General features: G+C 37.1%; 1 protein-coding gene across 1 annotated transcript in view; it reads left to right on the forward strand.

The window, feature by feature from the left end:
* LOC117427501 (cadherin-22-like) overlaps nucleotides 1–21289 on the forward strand; it is a 197322-nt gene that overhangs the window by 140815 nt on the left and 35218 nt on the right. The window contains exons 9-10 of the mRNA XM_034045717.3: nucleotides 1038–1159; nucleotides 11853–11970. Of these exons, the coding sequence (XP_033901608.2) occupies nucleotides 1038–1159; nucleotides 11853–11970 (240 nt within the window). The remainder of the gene's footprint in view (nucleotides 1–1037; nucleotides 1160–11852; nucleotides 11971–21289) is intronic.

Genomic DNA, 21289 nt, shown 5'->3' on the forward strand with positions numbered 1-21289 from the left:
TCGGGCTCGCCTGCTCCTTATTTCACGCTGGCCTCTTCCGCCAGCGACACTGTACTTTCCCCAACCCGGCCACCCGAGTGCATCACCAAACCAGTTCTTATGGGCCGAGCAGTCTCCCAAGGCCCGCCCCTCAGCCACTCAGAGAGAGGGAAAGCACACACACACTCTTCCCCACCTCTCCGTGTCATCGCCATGACCGACAGGCGGATCCCACGAGACTGCTGCCCTCTACCTGCAGTAATACGGATGTGCCAGACAGTCAGTCCAGATCTCCCCTGTTACAAGCTACAATTCATTATTGTTGGGAAGGACATCTTTTATAAACATTTTTGAGATAATCTGGGGATCTATGGAGGCTCCTCTCTGAGTTGGCCTTAGTATTAAAGCATAGTGAAAGCATGGTGAAGCATAGGTAAGCATGGTAAAAGTATGGTGAGAGGTATGGTGAAGCATGTTGAAAAAGGGTAAATACAGAGTATAACCATGAGGAAAATTGCTAAATTACAGTACCGTGAAAATGTATCAGGGTAAAATGCCATGAGGACTGTCTATCTAAGCATATGTCAGGCTTATATTTTTATGTTTCCAAAAGACAATCAGCAACAGAAGCTGTAGCTAGAAGTATGGAAGCAACAACCAATACTGGGGACAGGTCTGAAAAGCAATCTATCTAGTTGATGCTTGATGTATTGGTGGTCTCTGAAGGAAGGTATAACAACCTCTAACTGGGAATGTATTGACTGACCTTGTACCCCAGATGACTGTCTAAAAACCTGGAGGTACATCTTAATACGAAGAGGGTTCCATAACGGCTCGATTTCTTTCACATATATATAAAGGTGTGCTGATTCAATTTAGGAGATACGATCATCTCTCCGATTTGAGAAGGCTGGTTCATAATTGTGTACCCTACTGTAGCGCTGATCCAATTGTGATGCAATTGTAAAGACACCATTTAGTTATTGAGAGTTTCAGTAGGTGGGGATGTGTGGACAGATGGCCGTATGCATTACAATGTATTCCTTCATGTATTCCAGATAACCCCTCTCAGGTGTCCAAGACGTCTGTCAGCATCCGAATCCTTGATGTTAATGACAACCCACCCGAGCTGGCAGCTCCTAACGAAGCGTCTATCTGTGAGGATGCGAAACCTGGCCAGGTCTGTACTCCTCACTATGTATTCACATGGGGGTTTGCCTCATATTTGCGTTCAATTGTACAAAATCCATGTGTGTTTTCCTGTTGTTTTAGCTCTGGAATAAGTTTATTTGCATTTCAGCAGCATATTTTTTTATGGGAACTGTGACAGAAATGTAATAAGAGAATAGAGGAATGTCACACAGTCTTGGCAACTTGTCAGTAAAATGTAGTGTTGCATGTCAGAGATCTGTTAATGTGTTGGCATCGGAGGCTGTCTCAGGACAATTAGGGTCCCTCAACCACAGTTGGCACCTGACTTGTTTTGGTAGAGCTTGGTCCGCAGGGAATCCCAGTCCTCATTGTGTGAAGTCCCCTTCCCTCTGTTCTAAGTCTACCTCCACTTAATTTTCAACTGTCCTCTGGTCCTGGTTTCTGTGCTGCACTTAAAGTATTGCTTAGGGTTTGTCAATTCCTTTTAAGATTTTAAAGATTTCACTCAAGCCCTTCCTAATTCTTCTTTGCTCTAGGCTAAACAGATTCATTATTTTAAAGCATAACAAAATTAAACTGTGTTACATAAAATCAGCTCACTTATTGTCGCTGCATCAGACATCCAGGCTACTGATCTGACCAATGAACGTATATCACTGAAAGAATATACGCCTGTGGGGGGATTTGGAGCAAACTAGAACAGAATAGTTTTTTGTATCTGTGGTATTTTTCTGAGCTATATTGATAGCTGTAAACCTGATTCATCACATGATAGGGTGTTGATTATTCGCCTATGGCTCTCTCACCTCTAATTGGGCACCGATTTTCCATCAGGTCCCTGGGGTACAGCCCCCAAAGCGTCTCCTGACAGTGTCCTCGTTTATTACAGAGCTTCTACAGCATATTTTTTTTATTATATCATGGGAGGCTGTGTGGTCCAGTGGTTAAGAAAAGGGCTTGTAACCAGGCGGTCCCTGGTTCAAATCCTGGCTCTCTCACTGACTCAATTTGTGACCCTGAGCAAGTCACTTAACCTCCTTGTGCTCCGTCTTTCGGGTGAGACATTGTTGTAAGTGACTCTGCAGCTGATGCACAGTTCACACACCCTAGTTTCTGTAAGTCGCCTTCGATAAAGGCATCTGCTAAATAAATAAACAAATAACATAACATAGTAATAATAATAACATATACACATAACAGTCACCTGCCAGGTCATCATTAGGCTTTTGAAGGGAGATCTAAATATCTGCTTACCCAAGAAAGTGGATATCTGTAAACAGTCTGCTGTGGCCAGCAGGCCAGTAGGCTAACTCCATATCAGGAATTGGCAGTGCTATTGTTTAAAACTAATTTTAACAACAGCTTTGAAAATGTAATGTAACTTCGACCTTCATAATGTCCTGTGTGTTCTTGATCCATATTTAGATTTTACATTAAGATGTTCGATCTCACTGTTGCCACTGTGGCAGAGGGGGGGAATTACAGCGGAACATCCCCAGTGGTCACCCTCTCCCTTTGGAAATTCAGCTTTTAGGAGTCTTTTAAGAAGCTGGCACCTTTTTTTAAAAAGGACATCAGTTTGAAAGTCTGGCAACTAATTATTCATCACAACAAGAGAAGAATAGATAACACATTTAATAATGGAAAACGGTACAAAATGAAATATTGCAGAAATGAAGAAGGTATAAAGTATCTAATTAGGTTGCATTGATTTCAGAGTTCAGTTGTTATTCATCCAGCCTAACTTTGCATGACAGAGAGAGAGTCAGAAAGAGAGCCGCATTGATCACTAAAGAGCCAAGCCATTACCTTGCTAATTAATGATTAGTGTCTGTGTGTTGTACTATATATAGTAAAAAAAACTATATTATTTCTAAAACTAACTATTTCTTAATAATGGACTTTACTGTGCTCCGGGGGATATTCAATGCCTTGGAAATGTTCTTATATCCTACCCCTGATTGGTGCTTTTGAAGAACCTTATTCCGGATTTGCTTTGAATGTTCCTTCGTCTTCATGATGTAGTTTTTGTTAGGAAATGTACTAACCAACTGTGTGACCTCCCAGAGTCAGGTGTATTTAACCTGAAATCATGTGAAACACCTTAATTGCACACAGGTGGACTCCATTCAACTAATTATGTGACTTCTAAAGACAATCGGTTGCACCAGAGCTTATTTAGGTGTGTCATAGCAAAGGGGGTGAATACATATGCAATCAATTATTTTCTGTTTTGTATTTTTAATTAATTTCAAACAATTTGTAGATTTTATTTTTCACTTTGACATTATGGACTTTTTTGTGTTGATCAGTGGCAAAACTCCTAATTAAATCTATTTTGATTCCATGTTGTAACACAATAAAATGTGGAAAAGTCCAAGGGGGGTGAATACTTTTGAGAGCCACTGTAAGTGCAGGCAATACATATTGAGGAATACATATTGAATAGAAAACTAATTTTAAATTATTATTCATAATTATGATAGTTTCATGCTTTCTTTTCTTCGTGATTAAAGCACAGTACTTGAAAAGCCTCTAACTTTGGTCTATTAACAGCTTTTTTTATATAAACTTTTACAATGTTTCTCAGACCAATAATAACCAATTATCTCCCCAGGACAGACCCTGGCTAATAGGAACAACCAAAAAGCTGTTCCAATTTTCCAAGGCATCCAACAGAGAACCAATGGCTTTAGAGCTCACATTTGATAATACAAAGCTGTGTCAAAGTAAATGTCAGCTAAGTGCAGGCAATACATATTGAGGAATACATATTGAATAGAAAACTAATTTGAAATTATTATTAGGATAGTTTCATGCTTTCTTTTCTTCGTGATTAAAGCACAGTAGTTGAAAAGGCGAGAACAAAGAGACTAAACCCTAAGCTGTAACTGTTATTATAATTCCTTTCTGAGTTATTTTTTAGATTGATATTGTCTGAGTTTGAGGGCTTTGAATGAGCATAGGGTACAAGGTTATTCAAATTAAACATGCCTAGATTTAGATCTTTACTCTTAAAATGCTGGATCTACAGTATTGTGTACATTGTAAATGGTATTGAACATCTTTGCAGGGCACTGCAGTTTTCAATCGATACATTATATTTAAGTGTACAATTGAAAAGGATTGTGAGAAGCAGATCAAGATCAAATAACTTTCAAATGGGATTCTGTCAACCCCAGTTAGGACTGTGGGCTGGCAGAACACGATGGCTCCACACTGGTGGAAGTCCAGTGCACTGGAGGGGAGAGGAAGGTTTGAAATCTCAGACTGTGTGTATATATATATATACAAATCAGTGATTGGAAATCCTGACCTGTGATTGGTTAAAACCTTATCAAAGGAGGAAAAATAGATTTAATTATTGCCCTAATGTCCTTACACCACCGGTCAATAGTCTCCATCTGTCATGTAATTGGTTCAAATCACTGTCAGTCCCGCCCCTTTTCAAACGAATGCCTTTCTCCCCTGCACTCTTCACGAGAGAAAATGGCTGAACACCGATTGTGAGTAAACAGAAAATGAATTACAAAACATACTACAAAAGAAAGATGCTCCAAACACTAAAATGGTGATTAAAACGTCACTCTCACTGTTTTCTGACTTTCTGAAATTCAAATTTTGGGTATTATAACCTCCTGTCCGTAACAATAGTCTTCCTTCGGGCGTTGTTGTTTGACGCTCTTTTTAACATGAATAAAAGCTAATGGGATACCTCTTGATCCACCTCTCTTATCTGTTTGCAATCTAAAAGGATCTACAAGAGTGTGCTACTAAACTTGTTTCTGGTGTGGGCAAATGAGAACATTTGAATTAGCTTCATATATTATTTTCCTTTCGTGGTAAGCACCTCGTGTTAAACTTTTTGTGCATGGATATATTCTATTTCTAATATATATATATATATATATATATATATATATATATATATATATATATATATATATATATATATATATATATATATATACACATACATATATGTGTGTGTGTGTTGGCTGAACATAGCTTTGAAAATACTATAATAGCGTCAGGGAAATGTTGAAGATTGGAGAACTAATTAATAAATATAAATCACATACCAAAAAATGATACATAAAGATGATCTTTGACTTGTGTAATGTCCGGTTGCAGATTGGATTGTAGACTGCAGATGGAACCAGCTCCAGCCCAAGGCTGATCAAGTGTACTGCATACAGAAGTAAATACAGGTGACAAAAATGTCAGAAAAAAAGTTTATGGCTTTAAAAATAAAATATGTTTACAGACGGACACACAATATACCACTTAAAGATATGAGAATACCATTTATACTCCATTTTCCTGACATCATACAAAACCCTATAATAGGAGTTTCATTCCAAATACTGAGCTGTTACATCGCCGGTGTTGACAGGACCAGATGAAAATGAGTCTTTAACCACAGGTTTGACATGCTATTCAGCTTAAGAGTTTCCGATTCAGCTTGCGTCTGTCTCCGTGACACTGAGTAACAGCAGATTGTTTTTCTGTATTTGTAAGCAATATAGTTTAAGATTCATTTTTATTACAGCCTTACAGAAAAATACCATTCTGAGTGAAATCCCATTAGAGTCCCACTAACAGACCTGCATTGCATCTTTATTTCATTACAATACCACTGGTGTGTCAAAAAAACAACCCCAAAACACAAGGCTGTACCATTCTACAAGCCTTATTCCATTGCAGATGAGCCACACCACACTTTGGTTTTGTAAAGAGCGGGGAAACTTTGCAATCATCTGTGAAAATCTCATTCAAAATAATACAGTCCCTTCTCACATTTGTAATAAACAGTACAGTACTGCACTGTAATGAATTTATCAGAATCTGAGGGCTGGCTAGTGCATGGTCTGTGATAACAGGGCAGGTTAGACTGTACAATCAAAGTTTGAATAGTCTGAAAGGTTTACTTTATTATTATTATTATTATTATTATTATTATTATTATTATTATTATTATTATTATTATTATTATTATTTTTATTATTATTATTATTATTATTATTATTATTAGTACTAATAATATAAGTAGCAAATCTTCATCTGTTTGGGCTTACACTCAATTCTCAAATCGATCCACCAACCTTGATTTATAGATTGAAGTCCAAAAGACCAACTGGTCGCGCACTCAAAATCAGGTCAAGACTTACTGGAGTCTTTTATAAAAGATTTTCTTCATTTTGTTAGTTAAAACATGTTTTTTACTAAACCGAGCAAACAAACAAAATGGTAGTAGGACTACGCGTTTCGACACAACAGGTCTTCATCAATAATTTCAATTACCGCTGTAGTCACTTATACACACACACACATACTAATTCAATTAGATAATTCAATTATAATCAAGCCGTTTAGTAATTTACAGACATGTATACAATGTGGATAATTATGCAAAGTGCCAAATAATTTAATTTTACAGTTACATTATTTAATTGATCATGTATGTATAAGTGATTACAGTTGAAAGTGTCAATTGTTAAGAACTAATGGAAATTGCACAATGTAGACATGTCTGTAAATTACTAAATGACTTGATTATAATTGAATTATCTAATTGAATTAGTATGTGTGTGTGTGTGTGTGTGTGTGTTTATGGTATATATTGCCGAAAATGTATGACCTACAATTTGCAGTTTTAGAACGAAATTAAATTAGATAAACTACATTACAGAAGAATAATGGAAAATAAATAGATAAATAATAAATAAATACCACAATGTCTAAATGTTTAAATAGAAAGGAATAATAGATCATTACATCATTAACTATGTAGTAAATGACATCTCAAGCAAATTAATAGATTTAAATAGAAACAAGGGAGTGTAGTTACATGTGCATCAAAAGCCCACAAGCGCCTCCAGTGTTTGTATAAAAAGGATAGCATCAGAATGATTTACAATATGTCTTCTTGGCAACGTGGTCTTGACAGTTTTTGAAGAGGAAGAAAAATGTAATTCAATGTAATTAAAGAAAAACTTTGAGCCATATACACATTGAATAATGTAAGAAACCAGAGAAACTACAGACATTCATCAAATCGTTTGCATCGAATTCTAACTTTACTAATACCAGTTATTAATTATTATTATTATTATTATTATTATTATTATTATTATTATTATTATTATTATTATTACTAAGCATTGATGTTAGCAAGCTGCTGTCGAGGTGCCTGACCAGTTATGGTCAATGAGGTAAAGCTCCCCAGCCTAACTTGCAGGGGAGCAGAGTCTGATATCTGGATCTGCCACACAGCTCTGATTGAATAAGAGTGAATGGCTCCCCCTGCAGTCAATAGTGCTCTTACTGCCCCAATTCCAAGACACAGAAGAAGGGTCTGTACTTGAGTCATGGAACTTAATGGACAGTATAAACGCCATGCTCATCAAAATCTATACAAAACCAAAAATCTTTTTTTCATGCTGCAACCATACGGTATTTACTGGAGTAAATATCAAACGACAGGTATCAGATAGTACAATCTAGAGGAGATGAGTCAGATTGAAAAGGAAATACTAATCCTAGCCCGAGGAGCCACAGGCAGTCATACTGACGCACATTTTAAACAGAAGCTCAGACAGGAGGCCAGCGTTTTCATTCACTTTGCTTCTGGGCCAAATTACTAACAGATGTGCTCATCCAAAGCCCTCAAACATCAGGATTCAAGGATCGTATGGTTAATTGTCCTTTGTCAATTTCCTCTATTGTTTGTATTAAATTATGAGCTATTTCAACAGTGAAGGGGATATCTTGCCATCATGTGAATGCATATTTCACATACTAAATTTAAATCCAACCTTCAGTTTTGATGAGTTTTGATTAGTTTGCTTTTGTTTACTTTACTAAAGAAAGAAAGAAAGAAAGAAAGAAAGAAAGAAAGAAAGAAAGAAAGAACTTAACTGAAAAGCAACCTTTGTGTGCATAAATATATAATCTTGTTTTTCTGTTAGATTGATTTTTACTGTTTGCATTACAGAAGAACAAAAGAAAGAAAGAAAGAGAAAGAAAGAAAGAAAGAAATAAAGAAAGAAAGAAAGAAAGATGTGTGTTATGTGGGGTACCCTTTTTAAATTTGCACGGCAATTTTGCAGTTTTCCTCCATGCTTCTCCCATGACTATACTACATATTTACCAGAGTTTACCATGGGTTGCCTTGCTTTTTAATATGCTTTACCAAACCTAATAAGCTTTACAGTGCTAACCTATGCTTTACAATGATTTCACTATGCTTTATCAACCTTTGCTAAGGTTTTACTATGGAAAACCTTTATAAGAGGTTGTGGTCTAAACTGCTTTTAAATGTCCCACCGCAGTCCCGCTGTGTTCATTCACTGACTAGTTTGGGAAGAAACATGCTGTGCTATGCTTACAAGAGTATCTTCAATGGCACTGCAGTCAGTGGCACAATGCAAGACTTCTGAATTCATTCTGACATGATAATCAGCAATGGTATGACCAAGCAATACACATTGCCAATCATCCATTGCAGTACCACGTACCTTATCAGCACTAGACAGGCACTGAGCTGCTATATCAGGACCCCTTTAATGGCATTTTTCTTCCATATGCATTCATTTGCCATTGCTGGCAATGCTGTGGACTGCTAATGGGTCAACAGAGGCAACTCCTAAAGTTTCACAGCTGAATTACTTACAAGTAAATATGGGTGGAGGCTTTTGAAGGGAGCTATTAGTATAAAGTCTAATTAAGCAGCAATGCTTAAGGGAATTCCCTTTTATTCAATCAATAAATACTCCTACGTGTTCAATAAACAGCTGGAGGTTTTGGTTTGTTTTTTGACACCACCATTAAGAACAGTCCTTGTTATGTCGCTCAGTCTCTTGTATATTTAAAGTGGTTAATAAAAATATTCAATTTCCTATAAGTTTATATATGTATAGGTTGTCTTATGAATAGCAGACACATTATTAGTTCGATTAGTTTAAAAAGGGGTTTATAATTAAATAAATCTTATTGTGGACTTCCATCCGCTATATAGGTCTTGAATGGTAAGTTCTGAAAGGCACAGGTTTAGATTGTAAAGCACGATATGAGGTACTACACTAGGTTAAAGGGTGATGTCAGGGTTATTGCTTTCCTTTCAGGAAATAGGGACGAGGATCTCAGGGTTATAGTGGAGTCATCATTAAAAGTATCTCTCCAATGTGGTGAGGCAATTAGAAAGGCAAATAGAATGTTAGGCTGTATTTTAAAAAGCGTGGAATACAAGTCTAAAGAAGATTATCTAATGCCCTAGTTAGACCTCACTTAGAATACTGTGTGCATCACCTCACTACCAAAAAAACATCATTGCACTCGAGAAGGTACAGAGAAGGCCAACTAGACTGATCCCAGGACTGAATGACATGAGCTATGAAGACAGGTTAAAATAATGAACTTTTAGCCCAGAAGAAAAGAAGGGACAGATTTAATTCTTTAAACTAATAAATTGTAGAGATAAAGTTAACCCAAGACACAAATGGGCATAAATGGAAGCTGAGTAAAAGTAAGTTTAGAACAGGAGGTGGGAAGCACGTTTTTACACAGAGGGTTATAAATGCATGGAATAGCCTACCAGGTGAAGTAGGATCTAAAACATGAAAAAAAGACTAGATTCTGTGCTTTTAAACAAGTTCCCTCCAGTAGGGGAGAATGGTGTGCTAACAAGGGACAAGCCTTGATGGGCCAAATGGCCTTTTCTCATTCCTAAACTTTTCTTTTGTTCTTATGTTCTTATGTTCATTGTGTTTTACTTATGATTTCCACAACCCTATTACAGCTGTACTACACCAGGACAACACAATGGATTTTGAACATTTTATTGCACAGTACAGCAGTCCTAATATGATATCACACTGTCTGTCTGGTACTGACATGGTACTGTGGTACTGCAATGGATTCCCAGCAGTGTGTCTACGAGATATCATTATGATGTCCTTAGTATGTCAAAGTTTGAGACAACTGCGGTACTGTGCTAGCAACGGAAGCCTTCTGAATTACTGAAGACTGCTGAACAGGTTAAAGAATCGAGTATAATTTATGTTTCAATCAGGTGTCAGCTCGTCTCAGGCCTTCTCAATAAAGAGGTCTATTTAGAATGACAGGTGCTAGAGGCCACTTGGTGGTTCAATGAGCACCAACATTACAGGCCCATCATGAACCTTTTAATAGCTATTGGGATCTGAATGCCCTTGAGGGAATCACTATAAATATATTCATATGCACTGCTGAACCTGTTCTGTGCCACCGTAGAGTGAAAGACGGGGCTAGCTTCTCATGCCTTTCACCCCTGGAGGCCTATCCCACGCAGTTATTACTGTCGGTCTCTGCTTGAAGAAAGTTCCAGGACTATATCTCCTTTGGGTTTTTTATTACGTTTTTAGAATTTTTTTAAACAGTTTGTGTGAACTGTATAACGTTTGAGAAGTTGCTCTGTCAAAACAATTATGCATACAGTGATGGAAGGGGGTCTAGTAGTCATATTTCTCCAGTTTTAAGGTCCCTACATCCCGTGAGGCACCATATTTATTTTTAAATTGCTGCTCCTCACTTATAAGGCTATTCACGGTTCTGGCCTGCCTCTTTGCGTGAGTTACTTATTCCCCACAAACTGGCTGGTATTTTGAGATCTGCCAGTGACGGTCTCTTGGTAATTCGGTGTGAGGGCTTTTAGTTCTTGAGCTCCTTCACTTTGGAACTCACTTCCAGGTTTTATCGTGAATGTGTGTCTATCAGTAATAATGTTGATAAAGCTAATAAGAGCTAAGAGAATGGATGTAAAGCATTGGTTAGCCCATTGTGGGTGTATATTGTAGACCCAGATATTGATGTGATACAGCCATCTGAGATTTATTTGAATCACATCAAGTACCTTAAAGTTGTACCTTTCCTTAATTACTGATGGCTAACACAGTGATTCCAAAACTTTTGCAGGGTCTACCTTTTATCTAAAGGCATTACATGTTATTGTAACAAACAAAATAAGTATAGCACAGCTGTCCCCAGGCTATTAGGTAAGAGACTTATCTAAAAAGTGATGTCTGTGCAAATACCCTATCACATGCAAATAATGGAGTAGGGGTATTCCAGTGATGATGGAATGAGTTAGATAAATATTGTAACTTTCAACTTTTTCATTTATACCACAAGGATTTTAAATATAAGCCGGTATGATTGACTGTAACCTAGCAACGGCCAATGATTCTCATTGGTGTGCAGGAGTTGGGGAGAAAGAGGGTTTCATCTGCTAAAACATCCCAGTCATACAAATCAACCAGTTCATTTTTGTTTTGTGTGTGTGTAAACAGAAAAGAAAAATCTGGTAATTCTCACGGTGAGCTAGTCAGTGTTTTATGAGATGGTTTTCGTTCTGTTTTATTTAATAAGCATAACTTCTTACCTGATGTGCACTTCCATCCGTTATGTACTCCGGGTTTCAAAAGAACAATTCTGAAAGAAACTCAGCTGGTATAGTTTAAAGAAAACTCTGTTTGCAAGACGTGCTATCAGATAGTGCTGCACTTCCTTAGTGTTTTTATATGTAAAAAGCACGGCAAAAAATGATTGAAGCAGAAACAACAGAAAATGGTACAGGATATTAAACTAGCAAGAGACACATGTCATAAGTTTTGAATAAAGCATTGATTGATTGATTGATTGATTGAGATCTCTAACCCTGCTCTCCCTGTCTCTCCCTTCAGCTCATCCACACTATCAGTGTAGTAGACAGAGATGAACCGCAGACTGGGCATCGATTCTACTTCACTCTCGCACCTGAGGCAGCCAACAACCGACACTTTAAGCTGTGGGATGTCAAGGGTAAGACTGCAGTGCCCCAGCCAGTCCAGGTTTCACTGCTGTATGTTACTACACTGCATTCTGCTTAATGGGGTCATTGAAGGTTAGGTATTGGCTTTTTGGTAACATTTTACATTAAGTGTCTCTAATTATTGTGTATTTACATAGTAGTTACTTAGTAATGTAACTATGTACTATGTAATGTGACTTAGTACTTACACATAATTACAATGTTATTATGCATAGTTACAATGTATTTTGCTTGTGAATCTTTTTGCATGATATATGTAAGCACACAGTTGTATCAAAAAGGTTAGGGTAAAGGTTAGGTTTAGAGTGAGGGTTAGGATTTGGGTTATATCCTTCACAAAAATGCAACATTAAGTACATTTAAATATGCAGAATAACAGTGTAATTATGTGTAAGAACACATGTATTTACTATGTAACTACTATGTAAATACACAGTATAATTAGATACACATGATGTAAAGTGTTACCAGATTTTTTTTTATGGGTTTCTGGTTTCATTATTTCCAAATCATAGTTTGTAACCCTAAATATATGGTTTAGTTGACTGTGTTTTGTTTTAAGGAAAATAATTTGGAGAAAAAAAACAAAAATATAAATGCAAGAAAGAATTACTCTCACGGAACTGTTACAGACATTCTCATGATTGAAATGGTGACACAGCCAGTAAGTGGTGAGGTTTTTATCAGTGTGCTTATTTTACACAGGAGTTTACATACAAAAAAAGAATGATATTACATTATCATTAGTAAATCCACATATCTTAAGGTGTTTTATAACATAAAAGTAGCTGTTTCTACAGGTAATACAGAATAATAGGCATAGCGTCATCTTTATGGAAATGGCCTTCTTGGAAATGCAGTCTGTGTGATTGGCAATAGAATTCCAGCGTTTGATGATTGGTCTGTTGTACAGCCCTCAGTCATTTATCAGATTTATCCAATTATTATCCTCAAAGGCAAAGACAAAACAAATTAAAGCATGCTTTAAAAAATATTTTAAATAAAACGGGAAAAAATATTTCAAAGTGATATTATATATATGTTTTTTAAATTTATTTCTTAGCAGACACCTTTATCCAGGACGACTTACAATTGTTACAAGATATCACATTATTTTTACATACAATTACCCATTTATACAGTTGGGTTTTTACTGGAGCAATCTAGGTAAAGTACCTTGCTCAAGGGTACAGCAGCAGTGTTCCCCACCTGGGATTGAACCCACAACCCTCCGGTCAAGAGTCCAGAGCCCAGAACCCTAAACACTACTCCATATATATATATATATATATATATATATATATATATATATATATATATATATATATATATATATATATATATATATATATAGAAAGGTATGCATTAAAAACAAGTATATTTGTGCAGATTCACATCCAATAACCTTACGGTTGTCCTTAATAGTTTGTTTATTATGGGCACAAGTAGAAGGACTGATGTTTGGTACATTTTATAGCATGAAGCAGAGCAAAGTCTCATAGCATTTAGCTTATGTGAGTTTCACAAACATGTGACGTGTGATTAGGGGACTCGCAGTGTCTGAGATTGACTCACTTTCCTGTTTGACTAGTCGACTGTTCGGTGCTGCCCCGAGAAAGCACTGCATGTTGATTACAAAGATGCGTTTTCATTTTAAGAAATATCTGGTGGCACACTGAACTCCAGAAAGCTCTCAGTTTGCAGTAAAGTAGCTGTATATTTTTATCTAGAAGGTGTCCTTAGGTAAAGAATGGGATTTGAGAGTGAGGGCTGTGATTGAAACAAGATTGTGAGTGACGAGTTAGGGGCTGTCAGCTGATTCCATGGCCATCTCCTTAACTGAGCTGCCACTAAAGAGTGATGCTGGAGTGCTAATGACATCCTGACCTTGGGTGCTCGAGACCTGACAGGGGGGCTGCAATCAATCTGTAAGGGGGGGGGGGGGGGGGGGGAGGTGGTCTCGAGGCCTCTTACTGAAGGGCATGCTTGAATAGGACAGAGAACCCTGTAATTGGGTGTCAGAATGATATCATTAATACTGTGTACAGATGTATTATTTGCCAGCTAACATACTTCATTCGTGGACATTAGTGGCTGTTGAAATGCTTTCAGAAAGAATGGTGGTGATTTATTTATTTATAGTTAATTATTTAATGATAGCATTACTGTGATTTGTTTGTGGCACTTGACACACCAGGGGAGATTCATTTAAGGAATATTTAATTAATTATAGCTAACAAAATAGTTCAGTATTTTTTTCTCCATTTATTATATCTCAAATGTACAGTTTATAAATAAACACAAGTGTTAGCAAATGTGTGATTTCATTTTAAAACATGAAATCTGCTTTTAGACTGTCTTGCACTTCCTGGGTAATTTCACAAGAGGGTGAAATTATCCCCAGCCCTTCACTGGCTATTTTCCTGTCAATAACCAATTAGCTGCTTCCCCTACTGACTGACATGATTTCAGCCAGTAACATGCTCTGACCCAGAAGACGCTGGATGAAATGACATAGGAAGTAAAGCAGTAACAGACTTCCTGGAAGGAAAGGCTAACAAACTGAGCACCTAGTGCAGTACCAGATGCTTGTTTACAATAAAAAGACATGTTTGGTGTAACATGTGTACACTGAGACCTGTGTAATTAATGGAAGTGCTAAATAGGTAAGATTTATGCGATTATTTATTTTTAGAATTGCAGCTAAACAAATCAAGTAAGTTAAAAGTTAAAGGTAATCAAACTAGTACAACACTTGCTTTACACATTCTTAACCCTTTGCCACCCACTACAGTCTACACTGGATTTCTATAATATAGTTTTCTAAGTAAAATTAAACAAACAAAAAACAACCTGACCACGATTTCAAACAGCATGCAGGTATATTAGTCTATCTGTAAGTAAGCACTGTAAAACCCATTGAGGTACTGTATGGTAAAGCATATTCAAAATCACATTTAAAAAATGTGGTACCATTGTAATCCATGGGAAACGCACAAAACTGCAAAATGACTGCATCTTTCATATTAGAAAATGTGTGTATATTTCATATGGGAAAATGTGTGGTCCAGTGGTTAAAGAAAAGGGCTTATAACCAGGAGGTCCCCGGTTCAAATACCACCTCAGCCACTGACTCATTGTGTGACCCTGAACAAGTCATTTAACCTCCTTGTGCTCCGTCTTTCGGGTGAGACGTATTTGTAAGTGACTCTGCAGCTGATGCATAGTTCACACACCCTAGTTTCTGTAAGTTGCCTTGGATAAAGGCGTCTGCTCAATAAATAAATAAAATTATATATTAGGTAAGATTTACTGGTATTAATTTGTTACCATACATGAAAGGATTTCAATTGAAAAATAATTGAAATGAAAGCCTTTCATTTATTGAAGACTTTGAAAAAGTGTTTCTCAAAACCCAGTTTCTCTGTAGTAATGAATCTCTTTTGATTGATTTTTGAAAGTTGTGGATAAAGCAGTGACAAGGAATACGAGGCTGGCTTGTACCACTGTGGTAAACGTCTAGAAATGTTTACTAGATAAATCCCTTAGAGATAGCTAATGCATTCACATATTGCTTAGACAGGCTGACAAATCTTTGTGATTTGATGGAGAAGCGAAAGGTAAAATCCGAGTCAATAGCAAGCTGAAGGCCAGACACTGATGTGTGAAGGTAAACACACAGCGATGTTCTTTTGAGGCACTGACATTTCCAAGACCTACAGCGTGACATTTTCATCATCTCACATCTATCTGTATTCACCCAGGTGTCTCTCCCAGTTATGTATACATTTCTGAAGGAATAGCAAGCGGTTCAGAGGTATTATTATCTTCAGGTTGACTCACAGAGCTGCTTTTGGAGTTCAGTATAATGCTTCCGAAAACAAAAACAAATGTTGGTCTGCAGCTCCTGCTCTAGAAACAGCTGCTGGCTTGTGTTCTCTGAGATAAACTTTTTTAAATGTAACTTGGCATGTATGTAGCTGCACATGAATTGATCAATTATTGTATTAGTTACACTATTTTTAATGGAGTGGGAGTCAAGGTTTTAAAATCCATTATTAGCACTAGCAGTATTATCACCCGTCAACCTTTTTTGGCATTGTATTTTTTTTTCAGGTTTTGCATTTTGTTTTCTCACATCTCACATATGAAAACAGTGTCAGAGGTTTTGATGGTGCCGTTACATTGAAGTTTGATGATAGAAAATGCAATGCAATTGGTTCATATAGTGCTGTCTCTTTGGAAATCCCCTTCCAGTGTGTAAGACAAGTTGTTTCTGAGATAAGAAAATATAGTCCTGCGTTTAAGTGAGATAGCCAGTCCAGACATTGAGACATTGGTTACCAGTATTTACAGCAGAACTTATCTTCTTTCAATAGTTTGCCATGCTTTTTAAATGATGTTATATAGCAATATAGGACTCTGTATAGGCATACAGTATATAGTGACTGACCCAACTTCCTTGAGATCCTTCTGATTTCCCATGATTCTTAAGTTAGTTCCACACAACGGTCACATGACTCACATCATATGGCCATTATTTTTTTTGCTAAGGCAGTCTGCACTCCAGACAAGCTGTGTAAAGATCATGTTATCAAGCTTAATGTACTTCGCTGGTTCCCAGCGTCTCAATGGTCAATTGGGAATATACTGCATGCGGTAGCTAGAGAAGTGATGGGACAGCTTGTAGCCTGCCTGAGAATTACCAGAAACATGTTGTACGGTTGAATCCATTCAAACATAGCGTCTAAATTGAAGAGTAAATTACTCAATGACACACAACCTTCTGTGGTGCGCTGAAGGCATTATATTTTCATTTATTTTCCATTGTGTGTCAGTTTGTAGGATAGATAATATAAACACGGAGCAAGGTCTCGTGGGAAGCTACATTTTGAGATAATAACTCCATTCCCAAATAGCAGCAGTGATAAAAAAGAAAAGCTTTCATTCTCTATCTCATCAATTTGATCAGATTTCTGAAACCTAATCAGATTTGCTCAGCTAGGTGTCAGCTTCCCTTATGTTTGTGCATAAATCTCGGAACTGACTCCCTGGTTATTAGAGAAAGGAAGCATATGGCACGGGACATGACTGTAGTCAGAACCTGGGAGTATCACATTACAGCACGTGGGGAAGGATTTTCAAAAGGTCGTAAATGATAACTCCAGTGTTAATCAACAAATCATTGTGTAGCATTGATTTCGACATTTTCAAAAGGTTGTTTTTAAATAAATAATCACGCTAACGTGATTTCCAAAATGATGTTGATTTATGAAATAATGTTAATATCTTAACGAGCAGTGCTTCTTGTGACTATTTCTTTCGCTTGCGTGGGAATTTAAAAGCAAATCCATGTTAATTGTCATAATTTATCAGGAGTTAATTTGCAGTTGGAAAAGGAGGGTTTTAATTAATGATATATAACTCATTTTGAAACAGAAATTTAACAGACCCTGGCTGTGATGCCGACGATACATAGACTACCTAGATAATTCAATATTTGTAGTTATGAAAATATTTTACACTTTTATATACTTGTGGTTATGAATAAGATTTGTTCACTTGTTTTAACAATTTGTAACCTTAAGCCCAGAACGCATTGCCCAATGACATCGCAGGAAGGGATTTTGGCTAGAACTTAATGCGACATGATCGTGAAAACCACATGTGACTGGAGACATGCATGTATTCTGTCTCTCTATCAAACACACACACACACACACACAACTACACACATACATACACGGTATTCCATTGGTTTATATATAATCATGATTAATTTATTATTAATAGCATTATCATTACATTATACCAAATCACTTTTTTTTTATTTACAATGAAGGTAACCTATACTGTGTCACCCAAATGCTTATAAAGTCAGCAAAAACATGCTTTCCCTGTGTTGCAAATAAAAATGTGATTTGGTATAGTTTAATTGTAACGCCCTTAATAATAAACAAATCATGCAGCATGGTCCTAATAGCAGTTTTATGTCACAGTTTTTTCTGTAAACATTTCATCTAATAGTTAAAATGTACAATATGGGGCTTGTTTTCAAAAGATATCACTGCAGACATGAATGGAATACCTAATGTGATCAAGATCATTGACATGGACTCCCCCCACACTGTATGTACAGTGTGCACTCTCACCTTCACACGTCTGTATGCACATATTATAACAGCTTAAAATACTGTAAGTGTTCAGTGGCTACTTCTATTCATGTTGAGTTTATTCATCACGGAGGCGAGCAAAAAGTACCAGAGAAAATGCATGATCAGAGGAATTCACCGAACAATTAACTATAAACAAATTGTGTATTGGGTTAGGGAGTTCTATCATAATTTTAAAAGCTTAATAAATGTATAATGAAGTGTTACATACATGGTATACATGTGTAATAACTAACAACTACAAACACAAATGACACTTGAAACACATGTATTTACAGCCTACAATCGTACATACTAAAATACATACAAAAGCAGATGTCAACATAAGAAAATACCCCCCCCCCGCCCCATCCAAAATATTAATACATTTTTTTTTTTAAATCCGTGCCGTTCGATTTTTACCCACACACCAGATAATCGTAAATCAGCATTTTATATGTGGTGTTCTAAATAAATGTACATTCTGAATGTCAAAATGCACAATTTTAAATGAAGTTTACAAATTATACACAAAATAGATAATCCCATTATTTTTGATTTCCATTTGGCTGCTGCTCCCTGGTGGTAGAGCCGCCTCACTCTATGCTAGTAGTTTCCATAACAGCGAATTCTGCTTCCATTCATTTTTCTTCATCTCGTTAACATGCATTTTGCTTAACGAGTTCCCCGTATTTAGTCATTGAGACAAGAAGTGATGTACGTGACCTGCGACAATTAAGCTTTTTAATAAGAAATGCTTTCATTAACGACCTCATCGACTCAATTTCAAAGCATTAACGGATTAATTTAATTAACACATTTCTTCTGAAAATCACTTGCACTAAAGCTCTTGTTACTATACCATGAGTTCGATACAACAACACTGTTTTTTGAAAATCCTGCCCGTGAGGTATTTTCAGTGGATCTAAACATGGTATACTATGTTAATATTATGTAACTACACATGCTTGTCCTTGCTCCTGTGGCTCCTGCTTGACGTGCATCCACTATCATGCCTCTTTCGGATACTCATCTCTGCTTTTCTCCATTTCTAGTGGGCTATGTGCAAGTGTGCTTCCATAGCTTTCTAGTGCTGCAGAGATCACATGTCACATAACAGGTAGTGTTATTCCTTTATAATGAACTCTCTCTGGTAGCTGGCTGCATTGAGTAATTTAAAGAGACGTGTCTGACCGCCCCACAGATGAAGCCTGACTATTTTGACCCAGCAGTCAGAGCTGTGGAGTTTGATCCTGCACTTTACCAAGGACACACCTTCCTTGCAGCCCCTTACACTCCCAGGCTGCATCCCAGCCCTGACGATGTGTGTGAGCCTGAAAACACTGTGCTAGCAGGCAGGGGGTCTGAGGTGTAAAACACTGACTGTTTTATTTTATTTAACATTAACAAACAAAAAATGTAACCCCTTACCAAATTATCTTTAGTGGCACTTTAGCGTCACTATAACGGTTCTGTGCTAATGGCAAATGGTAGAACGAAGGCAACAGTGGGAACAGGCTGCCATTGATACCCAGTCGTATCATATCGTGACATGGTATGAACAAGTAATACCCACTGTTGGTAGTGTAGTACCATGGTACCACATCAGTAGCAAACAGTGTTACCGTATCATAATATTGCTGTGTGGGAGGTAGGGGGCTTGAGCAGCTCAGTGATTAGAGTAAGAAAGTGCTGGGCTGCAGTGTGGAAAGTAGTGGCTTTGAGAAGCTCAGTGGTTAGAGTGCTGGACTGCAGTGTGGAAGGTAGTAGGTTTCAGTAGCTGAGTGGTTAGAGTGCTGGGCTGCAGTGTGGAAGGTAGTAGGTTTGAGTAGCTCAGTGGTTAGAGTGCTGGGCTGCAGTGTGGAAGGTAGTAGGTTTGAGTAGCTCAGTGGTTAGAGTGCTGGGCTGCAGTGTGGAAGGTAGTAGGTTTGAGAAGCTCAGTGGTTAGAGTGCTGGGCTGCAGTGTGGAAGGTAGTAGGTTTGAGTAGCTGAGTGGTTAGAGTGCTGGGCTGCAGTGTGGAAGGTAGTAGGTTTGAGTAGCTCAGTGGTTAGAGTGCTGGGCTGCAGTGTGGAAGGTAGTAGGTTTGAGAAGCTCAGTGGTTAGAGTGCTGGGCTGCAGTGTGGAAGGTAGTAGGTTTGAGTAGCTGAGTGGTTAGAGTGCTGGGCTGCAGTGTGGAAGGTAGTAGGTTTGAGTAGCTGAGTGGTTAGAGTGCTGGGCTGCAGTGTGGAAGGTAGTAGGTTTCAGTAGCTCAGTGGTTAGAAAGGAAAATGCAGTGTGGAAGGTAGACAGCTGGAAAAAGCCTGTGGCTATTTTTATGCCTTTTAATGTCATGGTGAAAACTCTTTCATGACTACAAATGACCTTTGAATATTTCAACATGTGACATTTCAAAGACATCCAGATCTTCTTCTTTTCCTAATTAGCTCTGATTGTGCAGCTCTATAAACGTGCCCCTTGGGCTCAAACAACCCCTGACCCTGTAGGATGTACTTACGCGAATGTCCTCTGGGTCACGGCAATGAGCCATTTCAGTCTGTCCTTGTGAAATCTGCGAGAGTGGCTTTGCTATTTAATAATATTATAATTCATCTGGTCAGAGTAACGTTTGTGTTGTTTTGAGAAAATAAGATGGCTATTAATGTGTGTGTGTGTGCTTATATACTGTATATATATATATATATAGATATATATATATATATATATATATATATATATCTATATATATATATATATATATATCTATATATATATATATCTATATATATATATATATCTATCTATATCTATATATATATATATATATATATATATATATATATATATATATATATATATATATATAGTTTATTTATTATTTGTTTATTTAGCAGATGCCTTTATCCAAGGCGACTTACAGAGACTATATATATACATACATACAATGTGTGTGAGAATACAGGTCCATAGATAAACCATATTTTTTGTCTGTGCTTGACAGAAAATAACGTGTTACGTGCGTCACAGCAAAAAATAATGTGTTATGTTCGTCTGGGTGTGTTCGTCACAATAGAAGTACGGTTTGCTCCTCAGCCAAATCAAATTTTACTGTATTCCAGTTTAAGATGTACTGTAGTTCTTTTTCACTTCAAACATTTTTCAGAATGAAAACAGTGGAGT

This window comes from Acipenser ruthenus, chromosome 29 (assembly GCF_902713425.1).
Source record: "Acipenser ruthenus chromosome 29, fAciRut3.2 maternal haplotype, whole genome shotgun sequence".
In the NCBI taxonomy this organism is placed as follows: Eukaryota; Metazoa; Chordata; class Actinopteri; order Acipenseriformes; family Acipenseridae; genus Acipenser; species Acipenser ruthenus.